The sequence below is a fragment of the Antechinus flavipes genome, chromosome 1 (genome assembly GCF_016432865.1).
Source record: "Antechinus flavipes isolate AdamAnt ecotype Samford, QLD, Australia chromosome 1, AdamAnt_v2, whole genome shotgun sequence".
Classification (NCBI taxonomy): Eukaryota; Metazoa; Chordata; class Mammalia; order Dasyuromorphia; family Dasyuridae; genus Antechinus; species Antechinus flavipes.
The window spans coordinates 3,612,678-3,625,921 of record NC_067398.1 but is presented as its reverse complement, the minus strand read 5'-3'; the positions used below and the strand labels follow the sequence as shown (position 1 = coordinate 3,625,921).

Genomic DNA, 13,244 nt, shown 5'->3' with positions numbered 1-13,244 from the left:
GCCGGGGAAGGCCCGGCCACCGTCTGCAGGCCGCAAGGAACCTCTGACCCTTTCCCGAGGCTGTGGCCAAGCCCAGCACCTTCCGCCTCAGACCGGTCACCCCCCCACCCCCCACCCCCGAGCCGCCGCAGAACCTTACCTGTGAGATTGGCGAAGGCGGGGGGCGCGCGGCAGGAGTGACCCAGCAGCTCCAGGAGGGGCAAGTCCGGGGAGGCGTGGCCCAGCGGGGTGACCTGGGGGGAGGAGGGGAGGTCACCTAGGCCACGGAGCTCGTCCCACTGGCCCAGCCCTCCCCCCATCCCCCTCACCACAACCGGCATCCCCAGGACCCCAAAGAGGTGGAGCCCATTTGGATCCTGCTGAAAGTTCTGGGGGCCGTCGAGTGGGCTGAGAGAGCAGAGAGGCTCCCCCCAAGCCGAGGCTCCCCCTGGCCCCCAGGCCCTGCCCATGGCGCAAACTGAGGCTTCTTGAACCAAGGCCCGGAACCAAAGCAAAGAGAAGTCCCTCCCTCCGGGTCTGGATCAGCTGAGGGGGCAGCCGGGGGGTCAGCCGGGGGGTCAGCCGGGGGGGGCAGCTGAGGGGGGGCAGCTGAGGGGGCAGCCGGGGATCCCATGAGCACTGAGTGCCAGGCCCAGAGTGGGAGCCCCGCTCCCCGGTTCTCTCGGCCAGGCCGCGCTGGCTCCTGGGCGATGGCCACGGCGGCTCAGGGTCCGTGAGAGCCGAGGAAGAGGGGGCCTGCGGCGGGGGTGGTCCCTCGGGCTGCTGGGCCATCGAGGGGGACGGCTCCTCCCTGCCGTCCTCCTGAGCCTTGGCTTGTCCAGTCCTTTGCAATGGGCTGGCGGCTGAGGGGCCGGTCTGGGAAGGAGCTGGGAGACAGTCTAGTCATTTTACTGATGAGGAGCCAGGAGCCCGGGGAGTCCAGTTGGAACCTGCCTCGAGCTGTGGGCCCTGGGCCTCTCCTGGACACTGAGCCTCAGTTTCCTGACCTACAAAACGGGGCTGGTGCCACATGACCCACCAGGGTGCTGGGAGGCTCCGGGCAGGGCTCTGCGCCCTGTTACATTCTCGGGGGGGGGGGGCCGGGGCTTCTCGACTGAGAGAGATCAAGGATGGGGCCAGGACGGCAGGGAGGAGGCTGCGCGGAGCTTTTGTGTTTGCTCTGCTCTGTTCCCAGGCCCATCGACCCCCAAGGGGCAGCACGGACCGTCCCCGAAAGCGGGCACAGCGACGGGGGCTCAAAAGCTGTGGTCGTGACTGGGCGCCCAGGGAGGTTCGGGTGTGAGGGGGGAGAGCACGGTGCGGGGAGGGGGGCCTGGGGTGCTGGACAGTGCCCAAAATGGCCCTTCCTGATGGGGGGACACCCCCCCCCGCACACACCCCCTGCACACACGTGTGCACCCCCACACACACACAACACACCATGGACACCCGTGCACACGCGCCCCCTGCACACACACACGTGCACCCACAAGCCCCCGGGGTCTTCCTGCGGCCATCACTACTCGACTCTTTCCCACCCACAGGAAGAGCCAGAGCCGGCCCCAGAGCCCCTGCCGCCCCCCCAGGCCCAGCTGGCCACAGGCTCGCCCTCGCGGCCTGGCTCGGCCCCTTCCAAATTTAGCCCGGGCTCTAAGCTCGGGAGGCTTGTTGGCCCCCGTCCCCCAGGGCAGAAGGAGGGAGGGGCCGGCACAGAACTCCCCCCCTCCCCCTCCCCCCCCCCCCCCCTCCCCCTCCCCCCTGCTCTGGGCCCTCCCTGCCTGGTCAAGGTCGACCAAGGTCCCGCTGGAGAGAAAGCCAGCCCTGGCCTGCCCGGAGTCAGTCACATACTCACACACACACAGACAGACTGACTGTGCGCCTCTCCCCTCCCCCTCCCCGCGCAGGGCCGCCCCAGGGGGACGCTGGGATGTGCCTGGGCTGAGGGGCTCCAGGCCCCCCGGCCCCTCCCCCATCGCTCCCTCTCCCTCTGAGCGAAGGTTTGGCCTTCCCCGTCCCCCTCCCCCCCGGGAAGCCTGGCCGGCCGGGCTGCTCCACAGGTGGGAGAAGGGGGGGCGCCGGACGTGGCCGATTTGGTGGCAAGGACGAGTGGGCTCCCTTCGCGGCCTCTTTGAATGTCCCCCAACTCCCAGAAACAGAAGCCCCCCTTCTCCTGGAGCGGCTGCGAGTGCTGGAGGGGAGCCGGAAGTCAGAGCCGCCGTGGCCCCCCCACAGGGAAGGAGCCGAAAGAGAGCGGGGAGGACGGGGCGGCGGCTCCCCCACAGCCACGGAGGCCCCCGGACATCACGGGCCGGATTGGGCAGAGAAGCTCGGAGGGGACGGAGGCCGGGCCGGGGAGAGGCCGAGAGGGAAAGGGCCCCCCTCAACCTCGGGAGCAGAGGCTCCGGGCCGGAAGGCTGCCCCTCCGGATGCCCCAATGATTCCCTCCGGCCGAGGGTCCCAAACTTCCCGGGCCACTTAGCCCCTCAGTCGCAGAGCGCTGGCGTCCCTAACCCTCGGAACCAGAGGTGCCGCCGGCGCTGGGTCCCTGCCCTCGTCTCCGGGCCCGGCTCGGACCTCAGCCGCTGGGGTCGCTGGGAGGGAGGCTCCCCGGTTATAGCGGAGAAAACAGCCACGGCCTTGAGGGCTGGAGGAGCCTCTGACTGGGTCGTGCAGGGATTCCGAACTGGGGCCTGGCCCGGAGGGGGACGTTCCCTCCCGCTGCTGAGGAGAGCTCAGCTCCCCGCCTCCCCCCCCCCCTGCGTGCCCCCTCCCTCTCCCCCCCCGCCTCTTCTGTTAGGGGTGACTGTGCTCCGATGCATTTTCTACATTAAAAACCACGGATCTGAGAAGGGCCAGAGGCTTGGCCACATCCCGGGGCTCCCTGGGGCAAAGGTGAGAGCCGCTCTCCCCTCGGAGGCCCCGCTTCCCTGGGTGGCTCGGGAGGCGTCTCCGGCCTCAGGGGGCCCCGGGTACTCCTCCCACTCGGGCCGGGCAGAGAGGCTGCCCCATCCTTCACAGGGACCCCCCCTTTTCTTCTCCAGGCTGGAGTCCTTGAACCGTGCCATCTGGCAGCAGGAGAAGCAGGGAGACGCAGGGAGTTTTTCTGGGGAACAGATTTGTTGTATTCCTTTCCCTGCAAGGTCCTGGGCTCTACCTGGCAGGATGGCGACATGGTCGTTCCAGGGGCCGCCCCGCAGGAGTGCCCGGGGCGCTTGTTAAATGAATGAGCTGGCTCTGTCCTGGAGCCCCCCATGGAGCCCCCCAACCTCCGGTCCCTTGGCTGGTGATGGGAGCCAGCCGGCTCTCCTCCCCGCAGATCTCCAAGACCCCTGGCTTTCCTCGCCCCTCCTGGCACCCGGGGCCTCCGTGCCCACCTGCCACACCTCTGATTGTCGCCCTCTGTGCTCCTGACTCCATCGCTCTCTGAGCCCCTGACACACTGTGGGTGCTCATAAATGTTCACCGACTCACCCAGAGCTCTCTCACTCCCCCCCTCCCCCGACGTGCTGTGGAAGGGGGACGGCAGCATCTGTGCCAGGATTACGGGTGATGAGAGTCGCCCCCAGTGCCCACCTGCAAGAAGAAGAATTAATGGGCTCCGAGACCTCTGCTCTACTTAATGAACCGAGTCACGGGGGCAGGGCCAGGGAGGGGGAAGGAGTCGTGGGCTGTTTCCTGCTAATGATTATTTATACACATGCGACTTCTCTCTGAGTCAGGATCAAACTTGATTAAGTCAAAAGCCAGGAAAATAAACCAGGAACCTCAAAGCCTCAGCTCTGGAGCATCAAGGAGGGGCGCGGTGCTCTCTCCACATCGGGGGGAGGGGGGAAAGGGGGTGAGGAGGGAGACATGAGCTCTTCTCTCCTCATGGGGCATCCAAGCTGCCTGCAGGGGGGGGGTTGTCCCATGGGCAGCTGGAGGTGTGAGACTAAAGGTCAGAAGGGAGCTCGAATCTGCTCCAGATCTGAGAATCCTGGACATGACAACGGCGATAGAGCCCATGACAATGGTGATGGAGCCCACAACAACGGTGATGGAGCCCATGACAACGGCGATAGAGCCCATGACAATGGCGATGGAGCCCATGACAACGGTGATGGAGCCCACGACAACGGTGATGGAGCCCATGACAATGGCGATAGAGCCCATGACAACGGTGATGGAGCCCATGACAACGGCGATGGAGCTCATGGCAGCTCAGGAGCACCTGGGTTCAAATCTGGCCTCAGACACTTAACACTTCCTGGCTGTGTGACCCTGGGCAAGTCACTTAACCCCAAATGCCTCAGTAAAAAAAGAAAAGAAGGAAGGGAGAAAACTTGTCCCAGTCCTACAAAGCACACTTAACCCTTTGTCTACACGGTGAATGCATTCCTTCTGACTCCTCTGTTCCTGTGCTCTCCATGACCTTCATCCCATTCGTTCATCTACCATCTGTCTCCTTAGCAGGCAGCCATCTAGCTGCCCCCCACCCATCCCCCTCTCCACATATCCCTTTCTCAAGAATCCTTCTCTCCGCCATGCCCATCTATGTATCCATTCATCCTCCTGCTATATGTCCATCATTCCCTCCCTCCTTCTATAATCCATCTATCCTCCCATCCATCCCTCCTTCCATGTATTCACACATCCCTCTTTCCTCCCTCCATTCCTATGTCCACACACCCTCCCTTCCTCCACCCTCCCAGGCCCCCAAGGCATTCACCCATCCCTCCCTCCCTCCATCTACATGTCCAGAGTCCCTCCTCCCAGAGGTCCATCTGCCCTGCCCGCCTCCATCCAGGGCCCAGCATTCGCTGGCTCTCCTGTCCCTCCCTCTTTCCCTCCCTCTCTCCCTCCCCCTTTCCGCCTTTATCCGCTGCTTTCCAGAGCTGAAGCTGGAAGAGACTCGAGAGGAATCAAAGGATTCTAGATCAAGGAGGGCACTCAGGGATCATGGAGGCCGGCCTTAGGGATGGGGAAACTGAGGCTCAGCGAGGTCAGGGTTCTGCTCCCGTGGTGAGGGAGCCTCTGCGGCAGGGTCCTCACAGCCCTGCCGGGCGGCTTGCTGCCCCTTGCTGGGCCCTGGGGGAGCCACCTCCAAGTCTCTTTCAGCTCCAGAGCTGTGAGCTCGGCCCGCACTGAGCCCCGGGGCCTCCTGGGCTCCTCCTTAGCCTCCACTCAGGACACACGCATTCAAAGGAGAGCGTCTGGATGAGAAACCCTGAGGCTGGAAACGGCTGCGGCCTCGTGCCATCCCCCAGCCGCCCCCATGGGAGCTCTCCAGCAACCCGAGGTGTTCTGGGAAAGGACAGACCTCAGGCACCTTGGGAGTGCTCCCGGTGACGCTATTCTCTGCAAAGCGCTCCCGCTTCCGCTCCCTCTCCCGCTCCCAATCCCGCTCCCGCTCCCGATCCCGATCCCGCTCCCGCTCCCGCTACCGCTCTACTCCCGCTCCCGCTTCCGATCCCGATCCCGCTTCCAGCTCCCGCTCCCGCTCCCGGTTGAGCCGCGGGCTCAGCTCAGGGCGCCACACTTCCGCAGGCTTCCAGGAGGAGCCAGCGGTCCGGGAGAGGCCTGGGAGCAGGCCCTGGGAGAGCGAGGGGAGAAGATGGAGGCTTTCCCTTGCCTGGGAGAAGGGGGGCTGGGTGGGGCGGGAGCCGAGTTCAGGAATTCCCAGGGAGATGGACAAGGATTAACTGGGAGTGCGGGGGTGGGTGGGGGGAGGGACAAGGGGTGTCAAGGACTCATCAGGAAGAGCTCCCTGGCCCGAGAGGTGCCCCAGGTGGCCCCGGCGATGGGCTTCCCCTCCCCAGGGGTCCCCGAGCAGAGGCCGGACCTGCCATTGTGGTTCTGGCTCAACCGAGAGCTGGACCAGGAGCCACCGGGACCCCTTAAAGTTCCTCCGCGCCAACCCGCCCCGACACTTTCCCTCCCCCACTGTGGAATGGGAAGCTCACAGGAGGAGAAGCTGAGGTCTGGGGGGGTGAGATAAGCCCCTCCCACCTCCGCCCTGGACTCCGCCCCTTTCCAAGGATGGGGAGGAGTTTCCTCAGTCTTTCCACTCAATGATGCTTCCTCCTCCCTTTTGGAGGCCGCGCTGCGGTGACTGAGCTCAGAAGGCCCCGAGCCGCGGGTTGGTATTTCTGGCTCTGTGACACGCTGGCGTGTGCCCTCCTCACACGCATATACACGTGTGCACACGCTCACACACGTGTGCACACGCTCACGCTGTTTAGGTGCCGGGGAAGGATGGGGAGAGCTGGGAAATGGCAGCAGAGCCAGGCCGAGGCCTTCAGAATCCTTCCCTGTTCCCTTTAGCCTTCCCTCTGCACAAGGGGCAGTTTAGCAGAGTAAGAGAGCACAGATCTGGGGTGAAATCCCCTCTCTGTGCTTCTTGCTTGCTCCATGCAGTGAGCGCCTTTACTTCTCTGCCCTCACTTTTCTCATCTGTACAATGGGTCAGTGATGGCTATGCTACCCATAGTACCGGACCCCTTCACATATTTAAGACGCCCCTGTTCTCTGAGTGCAGCCCAGCCAAAGGTCTCCAAAGAGGAGAGGGGGGTGACTCATGTAGGAGCCCTCGTGACGGGCTCTCTCAACGAGAGAACGGCCTCCCAGAGGCAGCCAGCCACCTGAGACCAAGCTCCTCTTGGGGGAACGGCTTCTGGGAAGAGAGGGGTTTGGGGTAGAGGCTGAAGGCTCCCCCTCCCTGGGCGATCCCCAGACTCCATCACTCCGGAATTGCACTGCAGCATTTCAGGCCCTTCCTAGGCTGCCTCGGCCAACCCTTCTGGGCTTCCTTTTCCATCGGCATTCTAGGCAAACTGGCCTCCTACCGGTCTCTCTGTCCCCACGGCTCCTCTCCCCTCCTTTCCTTGCCCAGGCCGATGCTCACATCGGAAGACCCTCCCTTCTCACGTGGAGTCGTTCCGGTCGTTCTGACTCTGTAGGACCCCATTAGGGCTTTTCTGGGTAAAGATAGCAGGGTGGCTCTCCACCTCCTTCTCCAGCTCATTTTACAGGTGAAGAAACTGAGGCACACAGGGTGAAGTGACTCACCCGGGGTCACACGGCTTGAGGCCGCGGTCACGTCCTTCAGACTCCAAGGCTGGTATGTTGTCCACTGTACCACCTGCTGCCCCTTAAGATCCAAGATGCCGTCTCTTATGGGAAAGCTTCCATCAGATAATGAGAATGCCAGAATCTCCGAGCTGGGAGGAATATTGGCAACCACCTCATCCAACCTGTATCTAACCCAGGACCCCTGCTCCCACATGCCGGGCGGAGAGCCGGCGAGGAACTCTAACTCTGACACGCTGGCCAGGGAGCCACCAAGGACCCCTGCTCCCACACGCCAGGCGGGGAGCCGGTGAGGACCCTCACTCCGACACGCTGGCCAGGGAGCCACCAAGGACCCCTGCTCCCACACGCCAGGCGGGGAGCCGGCGAGGACCCTCGCTCCGACACGCTGGACGGGAGCTTGAAGATTGCCGGAGGGCACGTGGAGATTTGCTGTACAGCAGCAGAAGGCAAGAATCCTTTGGAGCAAAGAACTGAGATGGAAAGAAAGTCTTCCAAAGGCTCCAAAAGGGAGTTTAGTTCTTTGTCTTTCCCCCACCTTTCCATGTGAATCACGGGACCATAACTTTGGAACCGAAAGCCATATCATGGCCATCTTGTCCATCCCCTCTTTCTGGGGTTGAGGAAACAGAGCCAGTGAATGAAGTGACTTGGATTCCTCAGGCACCCAAACATTGACTTGGGTGGGAGAGGCTGGATTGGAATCCACTTCCTCACAACTCCCTTCTGGGAGACCAGAAAGTAAGAAAGGCGGCGAGCCAATAAGCGAGAGAACCTCGGGGTTGAGAGAACCCGACAAGGCTGGTTCGCAACCCCCCAAAATGATCCTGGAGAGGGTTAAGTTTAACAGGAGGGATTAAAGAGTGAAGAGGATTTCCCCATACAGAGTCAGACAGAGGCACAGGAGGATGGCAGGTCCCCAGGGCAGGAAGACAAAAAGACAAGGATGCCGCACATCCTATCCCTCCACTGACAAGGAGCCCAGCGGGTCCCCAGTCAGCCCATCCTGCACTCTGACTGCTCTGCTCGTTGGGAAGTCACGCCTGGTGCTCAGCTTATATTTGCCTCTCTGCGCCTCTCCCCACGCCCCCCACTTGTGCCCGGTTCTGCCCTCGGAGCAGAGAGACAATGGCATTCCGACCCTTCTTCCACACCACGATTTTTCAAACACTTAAAGCCAAGTACGAGACTCCTCCCCCAGCTCCCTTAAATATACCCAGTTTCTTCAAGCAGTTTTGGTAGGGCATGAACTCAAAGCCCTTCACCAGCCTCATTACCCTGGTGTGGTCTCTCTCCATCAATGTACTTCCTAAACTGTGGTCCCCCAAACTGAAGAAAATCCTATCCATGCAATCTGACAAGGGCGAAGTTCAGCAGTGTGATCCCCTCCCTGTTCCTGAGGTGACCTCTTTCCCTTTTTTAATAGTTTTTTTTTCCTCTGAGGCAATTGGGGGTAAGCGACTTGCCTAGGATCACACAGTTAGGAAGTGTTAAGTGTCTGAGACTAGATTTGAACTCAAGTCCTCCTGACTTCAGGGCTGGTGCTCTATCCACTGAGCCAACCAGCTGCCCCCCTTTTTATATTTTAAAATTTTTCCAAATCCATGCAAAGATAGTTTTCAACATTCATCCTTGCAAAACCTTGTGTTCCATTTTTTTCTCCTTCCCTTCCCCTATCTCTTCCCTAGAGAGCAAGTAATCCAATATAGGTTAAACAGAGGCAATTCTTCCAAATATATTTCCATGTTTGTCATGATGCACAAGAAAAATCAGATTAAAGGGTGAAAAAAAAAATGGGATAAAACCAAACAAACAGCAACAGGGAAAATAGTATGCTTCCATTCATACTCTTCCCACAGTCCCCTGTCCAGATGCAGACGGCTCTCTCCATCGCAAGATCACTGGAGCTGGCCTGAATCACCTCAATGTTGAAAAGAGCCACATCAATCAGAATTGATCATCGTATGATCTTGTTGCCGTGTACAATGTTCTCCCGGTTCTGCTCATTTCCCTCAGCATCAGTTCATGGAAGTCTCCCCAGGTCTCTCTGAAATCCTCCTGCTGGTCGTTTCTTACAGAACAATAATATTCCATCACATTGCCACCCCATCACTCATTCAGCCGTTCCCCAGCTGATGGGCAGCCGCTCAGTTTCCAGTCCCTTAGTTTGGCTTCTCTGACTGCAGCCCAAGACTACCCTGGCTTCTGTCACGGCCACATCCTACTGCCAACGGCCATTCAGCTCTCACCCACTGACCACTAGCTTCCCAGTCCTTTCAAGCTGAACTTCCTTGGGAAGTTGATTTCTTGGATCCACATGTAAAACTTTACATTGATCACTATGAAACATCGCCTCATTAGATCCTCCTGTCAAGATCTTCGGGGAGCCAAACTCTGTCATCCCTCCCCGCCTCTGTGATCTACACCCTTCACAGAGATTCCATTTCAGCTTTTATCCAAAAGCACAACACAACCCTGCCTAGCACCCGAGACACTCCAAAGGAGACCTCCCCACAGAGCCCCCAGCTCTCCACTGTTGGTCAACTGTTCCTCAGGTGCTCTCATGCTCCCGCATCCATCTCAACATTGGCTCTTCCTTGAGGGTTGCGCCTGGTTGGTTTCTTCTGTCTTGATGTCCCTGCTCACGGTGACCGGCCCGGGAGAGGCTGCATTGATGTGGATCCAATCAGATTTCATCCAATGCTGGGATTTCAGCCTCCTTAATGTTCCTCAAGGAGCTCCTTCTACTCATCCTGCAGCAGTACTGGCCTCCCAGGTGAAGCTCCCTCTCCAGCCTCTAGGGGAACCTCACCTGGCCCAATAAAGGGCCGCCCCTAAAGCCAGCAAGAAGCCTGGCATCGGGACTGGCTCATCGTTCAGTGCTCCAGGGGCTCTTCTGAGACTGTGCTGCCCGGGGTGGAGAGAAGGGGGTTTCCTTACCTAAGAGTTCCCGGGAGGCGGGGTCTGCTGTCACAGCCCCTCCTCCGCGGGCCTTTCAAATGGAAGAGGGAAGGGGGCTGGCACAAATACGGCTTCGGTGCCTCCTTAGAACGAATTAGGGCCCCGGGCCCGCGTTTGCAGAGTGGGGCTCAGGGCCTGGTTGGGGAGGTAAACGCGAGGGGGGGGGCGAGATGGGAGGAGGCAGGAGGGGCTCGGGAGCAGCGTCAGGAAGCTGAGGGGGCAGAAAGGGTCGGGGCTCGGGAGCAGCACCAGGAGGCTGAGGGGAAGGGAGGAAGGGGGGGGAGGCCAAGGGCTAGGGAGATGTGAGGGGTCGAAAGGCGGTTCCCAGCTTCCTGAGGGCAGGACATTCTCCAGCAAGAGAGACAAGTTTTGGGGGCGTCTGAGAGCGCGAGGGAAAGCTGCCTGCCCCCACTCCCTTCTCCCTGCGCCCTGAGGTCGCCCTCCCAGCCCGCGCGCCCTAGCCGGCCCCCGCCCCCCTCCTCGCTCCCCCCCTCTCTGAGGTCCGCACGTCCCCCCGACTTCGAGCCTCAGGCTCTCTGAGACTCCCAACCCGAGCGCCCTGGCCGGCCCCCGCCCCCCTCCTCGCTCTCCCCCTCTCTGAGGTCCGCACGTCCCCCCGACTTCGGGCTTCAGGCTCTCTGAGACTCCCAGCCCGAGCGCCCTGGCCGGCCCCCTCCCGCCTCCTCGCTCCCCCCCTCTCTGAGGTCCGCACGTCCCCCAGACTTCGGGTCTCAGGCTCTCTGAGACTCCCAGCCAGCGCGGGTCCCTTTTCCTCGGACGCACGCTCTCCGAGACCCCCGCTCCGGGAGACGCAAGCTCTCTCCTTTCCCCCTCTCCCTCCCCCCCCCCGCCCCCTCCGCGATGCCCCGAGCCCTGAGAAACCCGGCTCTGTGGGATCCTCTCCCCGGCCGCCGGCCTCCCTGGGCTCCGAGATCTCCCTCCCGACACTTACTTGAGGCAGCAGTAGAGGCAGCGCCAGGGGTTTCAGAATCAGGACCCACAGGGCGGAACGAAGGCTCGGCCGGGGGGACTCCAGCGCCCTGGCCGCAGCCATGGCTCCGCGCGCCCGGGCCGGAGCCGCTCCCCTCCCCCATCTCCCGCCCCGCCCCGACACCCCCCGCTCCCAGTCCCCTCTGCGGATACCGAACCCACTGGGGGTGGGTGGGCGTGTCCAGGGACCCCCCCCCCCCAAGCCGCGGGCTGGCAGAAACAGGGCCCAGTCCCCCCACGCCCCTTCTGCCCCATCCCGGAGCCAGTTATTTATAGCCCGAGCCTGGCCCGGCTTTGGCCCTGGCCCTGGTCCTGGTCATGCAGCCCCAGCCCGCCCTCCTGCCGCCAGGGACCCTGCCCGTGTCACCCCTCCGGCTGATTCCGCTTCCCCTCTACGGGTCCTTGGGAAGCAGCGGCACCCAAGGGCATGGGGAGGGCAGCCCAGGCCGCAGCTGGGGGTCCTGGGCCAAGGCTTCCCTGAGTCCTGACTGGAAGGGCCCCAAACTTGGCTGGTCGAGGGGGGCGGGCAGGGGACTTGTTGATTTGGAGGATGGAGAGGGACAGTATCTAGACATGACCAACACCGTGACGGAGACAATAGTAGCCCACTAAGAACTTGAGTCGGGGCAGGCAGAATGAAGAAGCCCGAAGGGGAACCAGGGGAAAGAGTTCAGGGAAGCTTTCCAGGAGGAGGCAGCGTCTCATCTGGGCCCACAGAAAAGGGGGGGTGTTTCTGTACTCAGGGGAGGAGGGCAATGGGGAAGCAAAGGCAGGGAGGTGGGAAATCCAGGTCTCTGTCAAGGAGCAGGGGTGGGACAGTCTCTGGGGAGGGAAATGGCGACGGGATGCTGAGAAAAGGCTGAACAGAGAAGAGGGGCTGGTTTCTTGAGGCTCTGAATGCCTGGTAACCGCTGTGGGCCCACGGAGAGCCATGAAGGCTCGCGAGCAGAATGACCAGCAGAGCTCATCTAAAGGGCCAGCCGTGTGCGGTGGGTTGGAGGAAGCTGAGGGGAAGTCCGGAGGCTGGAAGGTTGGAAGTGGTAAGGTTCTGAGGGGTGAGGCCCAGTGGGGGATAACCAGATGGGGAACTGATTTATGGCCAGTTCTGGGGACCATCCTGAGCTCAGACATGGCAGGTTTGAGCCCCCCAGGACTGGGGGTGCCTTGAGGCTGTGGCCCTGATACAGACAGGAGGAGAGGAGGAGGGGAGAAGGGAGGAAGTAAGTGGAGGGGAAGGGAGGAGGGGAGGAAAGAGTAAAATAATAGGAAGGAGGTGGATAGGAGGGGGAAAGAAAAAAAAGAAGCAGGTGAGGGAGTTGTAGGTGCAGGGGGGAGAGGAAGGGCCCAACGGGAACATCTGGGAGGAAGGGAATCTCATCTGGGACTCATTGATTGAGGCATTGCTTTAAGAGGTGAAAATGGTGGGGGGCGGGGGAAGAGGAGACAGACCCAGACAGACAGAGAAATCTTAGGAGACTTCTGTGTGGAGGAGAGAATTGAAACTACAGGGAGAGAATGAGAGAGATGGAAGGGGTGAGAGGGGAAGGGAGGGAGAAAGGGAGAGGAGAGGAGGGAGAGACAGAGGGGGAGGGAGGAAGAGAGAGGGAGGGAGACACAGAGAGAGAAGAGAGAGAGAGAGCAGAGACAGAAACAGAGACAGAGAAAGAAACAGAGACAGAGTCAGACAGAAAAGGGAAGGAAAGAAGTGTTTGGGGGGAGGCTCCACAACGCTTCTTGGTCTTAATGTTTGAGAAGGCTGGGGCCCAGCAGGCTGTTGTTAGGTCTCAACATGGAAAACATTTGAAGAATGTAATTAACTCGACTTGGGTCTGTGCCGGCCCCACGGAACAGCTTCATCCTGGGACTGAAGACCTACAGGGAACAGCCTCAGGAGAAGTGTGGGGGAGAGATGTCCCTCAGGGGAGACAGACTTCCCCACACCTGGAATCCCTCTGCCTCTTTCTCTTCCTGCCTGCCCTCACCAAGTGCTAGCCAAGTCCTAACCAGCCTCCCCGGAAGAGAGACGAGGGAGACTTGGGTGGGGAGCCCAGAAGGCGGGCCCACCATACCATTCCTCCCGGGGGTCATCCAGCCTGGGGAGAAGAGCTCACAATCTCCCTTCTGAGGCTGCTTAGCTTGAAGGAGATCTCTGAGCTCAAGCCTCCATCCGTCTCTGCAGCTTCTACCTGTGGCTACCGGTTCTGCGCCCGGGGCCGAGGGGGAGCTAGGCCGATCTCTGTCCCACG

The 13,244-nt window shown here is 61.1% G+C and overlaps 1 protein-coding gene across 3 annotated transcripts in view; it reads right to left on the bottom strand.

The window, feature by feature from the left end:
• Positions 1 to 11,103, bottom strand: part of CRHR2 (corticotropin releasing hormone receptor 2) — an 84,397-nt gene extending 73,294 nt beyond the window's left edge. For all 3 annotated transcript variants that reach the window (XM_051977833.1, XM_051977843.1, XM_051977854.1), the window contains exons 1-2: positions 10,961 to 11,103; positions 140 to 233 (exon numbers count right to left, since the gene is read on the bottom strand). In XM_051977833.1, the coding sequence (XP_051833793.1) occupies positions 140 to 233; positions 10,961 to 11,062 (196 nt within the window). In that variant the 5' untranslated portion in view covers positions 11,063 to 11,103. The remainder of the gene's footprint in view (positions 1 to 139; positions 234 to 10,960) is intronic.
• Between the last annotated feature and the right edge of the window lie 2,141 nt (positions 11,104 to 13,244).